The sequence below is a fragment of the Notothenia coriiceps genome, unplaced genomic scaffold (assembly GCF_000735185.1).
Source record: "Notothenia coriiceps isolate Sejong01 unplaced genomic scaffold, NC01 NC01_scaffold00016230, whole genome shotgun sequence".
Classification (NCBI taxonomy): domain Eukaryota; kingdom Metazoa; phylum Chordata; class Actinopteri; order Perciformes; family Nototheniidae; genus Notothenia; species Notothenia coriiceps.
Genome location: NW_011348931.1, coordinates 19511 through 29653, shown reverse-complemented (window position 1 = coordinate 29653; position 10143 = coordinate 19511). Strand labels below are relative to the sequence as shown.

General features: G+C 41.0%; 1 protein-coding gene across 1 annotated transcript in view; it reads left to right on the top strand.

Moving 5' to 3' along the window:
* The first annotated feature begins 286 nt into the window (after positions 1–286).
* Positions 287–10143, top strand: part of LOC104949463 (RAC-gamma serine/threonine-protein kinase-like) — a 17198-nt gene continuing 7341 nt past the window's right edge. Inside the window, exons 1-6 of the mRNA XM_010775820.1 lie at positions 287–433; positions 657–788; positions 1290–1355; positions 1549–1617; positions 2639–2761; positions 3073–3201. Of these exons, the coding sequence (XP_010774122.1) occupies positions 401–433; positions 657–788; positions 1290–1355; positions 1549–1617; positions 2639–2761; positions 3073–3201 (552 nt within the window). The 5' untranslated portion in view covers positions 287–400. The remainder of the gene's footprint in view (positions 434–656; positions 789–1289; positions 1356–1548; positions 1618–2638; positions 2762–3072; positions 3202–10143) is intronic.

Below are 10143 nucleotides of genomic sequence, written 5' to 3'. Positions count from 1 at the left end.
GAATGATGTTTCTGTCTCCCCTCGGCCGGCAGGTTGAGTGTGATCAACTGAGATTGCAGGATTTTGACTGCTTTAGTCTTTTGTCAGACATTTGAAACCTCTGTGGAGTCTTGCACGAATAAAGCAAGTAATGCCAGTGGTTTTTGAAAGATACAAAGAAAAGTTACTCAGAGTAAATAAATCTAAAGTTCAGACTAAAGCTGAAGCTAGAGTTGAAAGCAATTAACCAAAAAAGTGAGTTTTCCTTTTTTTTTAACCCGTTGTTGTTGTTGTTGTTGTGTCCTGCAGGGACGAGTGGGCCGAGGCCATCCAGACAGTCGCAGAGTCTCTGGCCAAGCAGGAGGAGGAGGGCATCCTCTGCAGCCCCTCCTCCGCCATCGAGAACGTCAACGAGGAGGAGATGGACACCTCCATCGGACACTACAAACGGAAGGTGACCATCAGAGCAGAAACCAAATATCACTCAAAACAAAGACTTTCTTTAAACAAATGTCAAGAGGAGATGCTAACACATTGAACCTTTTTTACCCTGTCTCATATTTAGTATCCTTTTCTTTGCAATACTAATGGCTGTTGTGTTATGAAGAAGGCTGTGAGTGTGTTGAATGATGGAGAAGCTCTTTCCTCACATGCTCCTCTGGTGTTTGTGTTTGCAGACAATGAATGACTTTGACTATCTGAAGCTTCTGGGCAAAGGCACTTTTGGGAAAGTCATTCTGGTGAGGGAGAAGGCGAGCGGCATCTACTACGCCATGAAGATCCTCAAGAAGGAAGTCATCATAGCAAAGGTCCTTTTATTATTTCACTTATTTCACTTACCTTCGTTTTTATTTCAGTTTCAACTGCTTTTTTTATTTTGCTGTATCTACAAAGTCAATACGAAGAAAGGGAACATGATAGAAATGCATCCAATTGGAAATAAATAATAATATAAATTGAAAGAAATAGATATATAAAAATAAGATTATATGATTAAAATATGGTCCTTTCCTGGAAAGCATGCTAATGGTCGCTGGATGGAAATGTCATATTTTAGATTTGAAAGCAAATTCATCATGATTTTAAGTGTGAAAATAGCAAAAATGAAAATGCATCACCTTCTGTGTTAGTCTAGAGATGTATATTTAGAAATCTCAGTAACAGATTGGTTTGAAATGGCAGGGTCCCGATGTTCACACACCTCCCTAACAATGACATCCTCCTCCTTGTGACTAAAACAAGAAAGTGTCTCCTTTTGTCTCCTGACTAATCTCCACGCCTCTCCTTTCCTGTTTTATCTCCCATCGCAGGATGAAGTTGCTCACACACTCACAGAAAGTAGGGTATTAAAAAACACTCGGCATCCATTCCTAACTGTGAGTATCAGCATGTCGATGAACACATTACATGAAGACACACCTGTGCTGTGCTGCTGTAAAATATGTGAATAGATATAAATAAAGAGAAGCAGGTACACATCAAAGACCTCTTGATAGATGTGTGTGTGTGTGTGTGTGTGTGTGTGTGTGTGTGTGTGTGTGTGTGTGTGTGTGTGTGTGTGTGTGGCAGTCTCTGAAGTACTCGTTCCAGACGAAGGATCGGCTGTGCTTTGTAATGGAGTACGTCAACGGAGGAGAGGTGAGACTTCAAAGGGTCGCTTTAAAAAAAAAAAATGTTTGATGCTGGCTGATGTTCCGTCTTATTTTAACATGGAAGTTATTTCAAGATTTATTGAAGAATGGTGAGGAGAGCTTCAACAGAAAGCTCTCACTCCTCTCGCTGTGGGAGAGTGTCTGCACTGTCCTGTGTTTTTGATGATGCTAGAGATTTATTACTTAAAGGTAGGGTAGGTAATTTATTTCAGAAACACTTTTTGTTATATTCCATGGAATGCTCTTAACATCCCGATAGCAATGAATAAATTAAATGCTTTGACAAAAAATCCATAAAAAAAATATCATCTGTGGAAGCCGTGGCGCTGTAAAAAGCACGACCAATCATCTGAGCCGGCCCGGCTAAAGTAACTGGATGGCCTACCTGCCTGTCAGCCTTCCATCTGTGCACAAACTTATCTCGTGCCCTCATTGGTCATGTGCGCGTTCGTGTATATTGGAGGAGGGGCTCTGTAAGGAAGTCTGAAGGAAGGGACAGATTTTTTCCGGTTGTGTATTTTCAAATTCTAGCGCACTCGAGCTGGTTTCTCCATTCTTACCTACCCTACATCATTTTAACAAAGAGAGCAAAATTCGTCTTGTTTGGTCAAAGATTGTTTCATTTATTAGAAATGGTTTTACTGTTCGTTTAAAATATTTGTTGCAACCTGGATTGTTATGGGGAGAATTAAGCAAACGCATGCGTTGAAATTAAATAATAATCTGAAACATCAAAAAGCATGGAGGGAGTTGTAGCTGCATTGGTTAGACACTTGCACTTCAGTAAGAAAAGTTACAAGAATAAATAGTTATACATAAATATACATGACGTGAAACAGTATTTTCTTACAGTCTTGCTTGATTGATTGCCTTAATAATAAATACATTTTAAAAATAGTTGCTACGGTCTGTCACGACCCCATTCTGAGTTTTACTGCATGTTAATAACTAGTCTTCTACCTAATGAATATACTTAAAAACTACATTTGTCTTGTGTTTGTTTGCAGCTGTTTTTCCATTTGTCAAGAGAAAGAGTTTTCTCGGAGGACCGCACCCGTTTCTACGGCGCTGAGATCGTCTCTGCTCTAGATTACCTTCATTCTGCAAAGATCGTCTATCGGGATCTGAAGGTAAACTCCACCTGAGAGGAATCTAACGTTTATCGCCTGGTTCTTAAATACAAGAAGTCGATGTGTGTCAGGTTGTAGGACGCTCGATGGACCACATTTATACAATTAGTAGCTTTTACCTTTTCTATGTGATTTAGGTTTCTTTGTGTTTTGGTTTCTGCTTCACAATTACAATTTGAAATGTGTCACAATCAACACTTGCATTTACAGCTCTTAGTGTATCATTCAACATTGAGAAACAAGTCCATATATTTAGCTTGTCAGATCAAATCGAGGGTCATGTTTTTAATGTCTGTTGTCCTCCTCACCAGCTGGAGAACCTCATGTTGGACAAAGACGGCCACATCAAGATCACAGACTTCGGCCTGTGCAAAGAAGGCATCACCGACACTGCCACCATGAAGACCTTCTGTGGGACCCCAGAGTACCTGGCCCCTGAGGTCAGAGGTCACACTCACACACAACTACATACATTCAAACTCACACAGAACTAGATACATTCACATTCACGCTAGACAACTAGATGCATTCCCTTGTCTCCCTCCCCGAATAGATGTTTAAAAACTAGTGGCTTTAAATGGTCGGAAAGCATCAGTCTACACATGGGTTTTAAATAAGATATATATCTCACACACACACACACACACACACACATACCATGTATACATCACTTCAGGGGACATTACATTGACTTACATGCCTTTCCTGGAGACTTATCCTAACCTTAACCATAACCAACACATGCCTAACCCTAACCAAGTCTTCCCCTTACCCTAAAACCGATTGTTGTTTTTAAGTGTTTGTTTTTGAAGTCTTGTATTAATGTGTGATCTTCTTTGTTGCTTGTTTTTAATTATGCTCTGTAAGGTGTCCTTGAGAGCTTTGAAAGGCGCCCATAAATAAAATGCATTATTATTATTATTATTATTATAAGTTCATTTCACAGCGGGTGGATCGTAACCCTTACTTTAAGATCTGTCCGGCATGTCCCCCATATTCATACATGTGCACCGCTGCTAAAATGTAACACAATCATTAATATCCTCCACTTTCCAGTATCAAGTGTCGCTTTCCGGGACACACCCCCACACACAATATTGTGTCTGTGTTTTGATCTGTGTGTATTTACGGTATTTACATGAACACAGAGCGGATCGAAGCAGATACACATACACCGTTTTTTAGGGAAAACACTGCGGTCCCACAGACAATATTGTAATATATCTTTAACAATCAACACCTTAAATGGGTAAAGATGGTCGCTTNATGGCATGGCTTTGCAAGCATCACGAGCATCTATCGGCATCAAAAGTTGAGGATTTGATTGGCTGATGCCAAGCATCGAGCCTCAAAAGTTGAACATTGTTCAACTTTTGATGCCGATAGATGCTCGTGATGCTTGCAAAGCCATGCCATGCTCCCCACAATGCAGTTCGGCAAAGATTAAAAATCTTCTACGTCACCCCATTCAAGTGAATGGGCGAAGCGTTGAAAGCATTTTTTGATGCCTGTAGTGTAGACGTACCGTTAGGAAAAAAGTTCAGAATGACATTGAATTTGTTGGTTTCCTTTCACATGTTGGAGCTATGTGAGGCAATGAAAGGTCCAATGAACACAATCACATATTCACTCCCTTCAAAACCTACAAGGTGCCTCTGCTGAGCTGTTAGAGGATGTTGTTAGCAGAGTCCAGTGACAGGTAATCAGTCATGATATGTACATTATATTGGGTTTCTGAACGAGAACCGTGTAGAACTTGGAGTGGAGCTGCAGCCCCCCCCCCCCTGTTTCCTGTCTTTCTTCTCACTGCTGAGACAAACACTCGTTCAGGACTGAGAACCAAACATTTGATTTGTCCCTAAAGCCACGCCTTCTAAAATGTTTAACATGCAAGGCAAGTTTCCTTTCCTGGTAAAGGACAATGTGGAAAGGCTTCAGGTAGCAGCTCCTCCACACAATTAGTGTTTCTGGTCGATGTCATCTCTGCACAAATACTCAATATTCCAATCCACTTTATTTCTATAGCACATTTAAAAACAACAGAGTTGAACAAAGTGCTGTACATCAAGGAGGAGGATGAGGAAGAGGAATAAGAGGAGGACGCTCACCTCTCATCAGGAGTGTCCACGTGGAAGGTCCTCTCGATGACGGTGGTCCACTGCAGGCAGCGGATGATGAAGGTGTTCGGCTTGGGCCGCTCCGTCTTCATCAGCTGACATTCTGCAAGAACCACAGAGAGAGGGATTTAGAGATGTGGGGTTCTTTCTCCAGGGCAGGAAGCGTGTTGCCTGTTGAGTCTGACTGTCTTACTTGCTACAGAGAAGTTGTTGAGGGGGTACGCCAGGTCCGAGTCCTGCGGTTTGTCCTTGTAGCCGATGAAGGATCCGTCTGACTTCAGCAGGAAGTAACGCGGTCGCCAGTTCTTTATGTACTCACCTGGAGGAGAGGAGAATACAAAGGGACACCAACAGGTTACATAATGCACACAAACTGAAAGATTGACAATAAAGTTGACTTTGACTAATATGAGTCTGGATTGTATGGCAGTATCTCTTCTTTCACCCTCTGTCTAAAACCAGAGCCCAGTCCGCTCTGATTGGTTAGCTGGCCAGCTCTGTTGTGATTGGTCAACCGCTTAGCGATGTCCCGCCCCTTAGACTAGCGCTCCAACACATTGTACGTGATAGGCTATCTCTTTTTTATTAATGTGGAGAAGCCTGTCCCTCTAATGTCGGTATTAGCCTGATAATGAAACTGAGCTGTCACATCACTGCATTTTTCAGTCTGACTTCATTTAGGCTGTTTTCTTGGGAGGGGTGTTATTACCTAACTAACTAAATTGGCAGTGTGACAAACAGTCCAATAATTAATTGTTTGATTAACAAAAACAAATATTAGTATTGATTCATCATTTTAGTATTTATTTACGCAAACATTTAAAAAAAGGTTGTTTTCAGACACTTACATTTTTTTTATTATATCATCATATCAAGTGAATTCATTTCAGTTTAGCTGCCTGCTAAACTGCCTGACTGAAGGTGCAGCTCTCCCCCCAAATGTAAGGCCCTATTTGACTTCATGGTCACCAGTTTTTATTATCTTGCTTTGGTTGTGTGTCCTTACTTTTCCCTGTATTTCTCTACATTTTATTCTCATTAATGATGCTGCTGCTATGAGACCTGGATTTCCCACTGGGGATTACCTTACCTTAAGATGTACCTTATCTTATTTTGATACAAAAAAAGAGTATAAAAAAATAATATGCCTGCCCCTCTTGATGTCCTATCTGAAAACGTGGCCTTTCCCTTCGACTAAATTCCCCTTTGTATACAGATCTAATTGGTTCCTCCATATGTGACGTCCTGCCCGATATCCTGTCGAGCAAGAAAGCACTTAGCAGTGAAGAAGATGCAATTTCAAGTCTCCAAACACCTTTGATTGTTACAGGTGTGTTCATCAACTGAATACTCAATTCATGACTACACTGAAAACTGTACAACTAAGGCTCCAAATATATAAATAATGTATTTTCTGCGTTTTTCTAAAATTCAGTTTCTACAGCCCACTTTCCGCAGCGTCCTGAACTGCGTGTGAACTCTTGAGTTTTGCTCTCAAACAGCCCGGAGAGGCTGCTTGGGGCACTTTTTCTCTGAGAGGCCGTTTGGCCTGAATTATAAGAGCACACAGAGGTGCAATAAACAATTGGGGGACTTGTGTGGGCCGGAGAGGAAGGAACCGGAGTGTTAGGTCATCCTCTGAAAGCTCATAGTGCCACTGAGAAACTTCCCCCTGTGACTGTGACTGTGACACACACACACACACACACACACACACACACACACACACACACACACACACACACACACACACACACACACCCAGCCAAGTGCAGCTCCGCTAAGCCCTGCTCTCCGTCTGGCAGGTAAACAGCCATTGTTTGGAGTTCTGTTCTTCAAACTGGCCACATTAAGCTGCGTGAAAACACAACTCTTCTGACTGTGTGTTTCCCTCAGGGCCCATTGCAGTGACTTCACCTGAAAACACTGGGCTTATGTTGTAGCATGGACCAGTAAAACAAAGCTTTTAAAAAAAAAACAACAGTCACACACTACTTTCTGTCAGCTCTTTGGGATTGCTTACTAAACTCAGGATTTGCTGTTGTTGTTGTTGTAAGCCAAAGTTTGTGTCACAACTTCTGGATGAATAACTAAATTGTGTGTTTCCGGAATTACATTGTGCCAATTAGAGGGTCAATAGAAAGAGTCAGGAGACAGCTTACCAAGCTGTTTCTTTCTGTCCCACTTCTAACAAGATAAGAGCAAGAACAGTTTGGTTGTTTATTGACTGAAAGTTGCAGAAGAAAAGATTCAGCCAGTTCTCTGTTGCTTTCATTTCTGTGTAAACAAACTACTCAACAACAACAGCTACATGTGTGCTCCAATTGCACACTACATAGTAATTATATCTTGGTTTTAAAGAGGCCCTATTATGCTTTTAGGGTTTTTTGTTTTCCTGTAGTGTGTTCCATCGGTCTGCAAAGCTTACAATCCCTGTTTCTATTGGCTAGCGCTTCAGCACATTGTACTGATAGGCTAAGGGGCGGGACATCTCTAAGCGGTTAACCAATCACAACAGAGCCGACCAGCCAACCACTCAGAGCAGACTGGGCTCTGGTTTCAAACAGAGGGTGAAAAGAGGTGCTGCAGCACAGGCAGCATGAGAAAAATAAAGAGCTTTTTGAACATTAGAGCATGGAGACATGTCCCAGTAGAGACACTACATACTGATATGAACCTTAAGCATAATAGAGCCCTGTTAAGTATGAGTATGTTTATAATGATGAATTTGGAAATTAAGTATTTAAAAAAAATACTATTATAATTATATATTTGAATGGTAAAGTATGTTTCTGTAGAATCAGCCCTACAAATCATCTGAACATATCCCCTGTAGAGAGAATTAGAAAGTTTCCTGTGTGGAAAATATGTGTTACAATTGAAGCGTGTAAATGCAACACTCTGGCGCTCTTTGGTGTGAAAAGTCAGGTAAATTATAAAAAGGAACAAGAGAAGGAAGTCAGTTGAAGAATACCAGAGAGCAGCAGCCATCTGAGGCAGAACATGTTTCATTTCCCTAAACGACAAAAACCCATTAACCACGGCAGACACACCGATACATACATTCATTCAAACCAACAGAAACACAGACAGCCACAAGGAGTAAAACACATCCGCCATGTTTCAATCCAACTGTCACGTTTGCAATAAATCAGCTTCCTCTGTGTGAAGACTACAGAAAGGAGAAGCGACATCTTAGTGTTGTTGTTCCCGTTCTGTCAGATAATGTCAGCTGTGGTAACACCTTTATCTGAGGGGAACGTAAAGAAAACATTTTGTAGCCAGACCGTCAAATCCTGCTCAAAATGACTAAACATGGCTGCTGTGATGATATGTACGTTACAGACAAAACCTACTCTGTAAAACATCTGTAATAGTCTGGCTCAATATAAACACAATTTACTTAACTTGACTATGATGATTAATAAGATAATGGTAATAGGCTAGTGGAGCCTCGCAGATGGGGGTGCTGCAGCCCTCTCAGCACCCCCCCCCCCCTTCCCGCGTCCATTCGCGATGTCTCGCAGATCCCATGCAGCAAGCAGGAAATGAACCCAGCTCACACTGTCCGCGCCTCGCAGCAGCGAGCCGCGCAACGTCCCGCCATCACGGCACCCAAACCCCACTAAGCATTCTCATCCGTTTGTCCTTACTGGTGTCATTTCCTGGTTGCTAACAAACGCCATTGTAACACATAAACACTGATGTTCCACTGTAATGGTGGTGGACTCATCAGAACAGAGTGGGCGAGCTGACCAATCAGAGCACAGTGGGCTCACAGGGAGGGGGGGGTAGGAGCTCCAACAAGCTGTGTAGGACAGAGAGTGAATACACATACTATACAGAGATGCTGTATGAGAAACCAATGTGAGTTTGGAAAATTGCACAATGTAAATCTATTCTAGTAGACCTCATCAATGGAATTATGATCAGTAGAAATGGCCATGACATGGGACCTTTAAGTGAACTGAAACCAAAAGCAACAGAGGAATTTATATTACATCCTTAACCAGGGACACTCAACTGGTTTAGCCTTTATAGTGCTGATTATTTGATTGGATTAACAAGTATTTCAGCTTCTCAAATGTGCTGCTTCATCAGTTTTAATTAATTAACTCTGGGAATAAGTGATTGGCATTTATTCAACATTTCCTGTAATCTTACTGAGTTACTGATGAAAATAATACAACTAGTGTTTGCTGCAACACTGGTTGTATCAGTCCTGACCAGCACACTTAGTAGTCTACTATTTATTGTCTTCTTTTCCTGCCTAGTGTCTCTGGGGTGCTCCCACCAGGACAAATCATATTGTAACAACCAAGCATCCTAATGTATAATTCATTTTCATGCACAGATGTATGGACAGATATCAGACTTTCATGGGTGGATTGAAACATTTCATAGTAAAAGAACATTTTGTTTCCAAAATAATTATTTTAGGTTTTTGGCAAAGTTGTAATCAAGACTATAGCAAATTGCATAAATGAAGATGTCGTTTTCGTATTTTCAGATCCAAAGATCGGTGATGTTATCTTACAGCTGACTATTATTATATATTATTTTGGTTTAAACAACTTGCATTCAAACCCCTTCCGCACTCTCAAAACTGCTTGAATATATATCTAAATGTTAGCGTTCTCTTACTGAAACTAATTCAGGAAAGCAAATGAAAGCTGGGACCTTTGAAAGAAAACACTAGAGAAACTCTGAAGGCACTTTTTAACCGTGCGTGAACACGGCAAAATGTGCTGTGCCAGGCAGTTCACCCACCACTCCTACTGCATTACTTATTCAATGATGTGGTATGTTTACATCAATATTTAATATACAAATTCAGAAGAAACCAAAGGAAAGGAGCCACTTTAGGGAGAAGGCTATTCTATATTTTTCTGACTGTCAACCAAAAAAAATATAACGCCCAAACCACACGATGTGTCGCTCTTATTATTTAAAAAAGACTGCCATAGATTAAGATTAAAACATGTAGTTTATATTTGAAAAAGTCTAATTAATTTCCCTTTAAAAAGCTGGCCATGTTAGTGTTTGATCATCATAACAAAGAGGAAGTAATACATTTGTTTTTGGGACTATTTTCAGCATTGGAATAATTCACATGTTGTGATCTAGTGATCTACATTTTTCCTACTTTCATACTATTTTATACCTACTGTAACTAGGGATGCTCCGATCGATCGGCCGCCCATCGATATCGGCCGATACTCACTCTCTGCCGATCGATCGGTGCTCTCTAAAAAGGCCGATCGC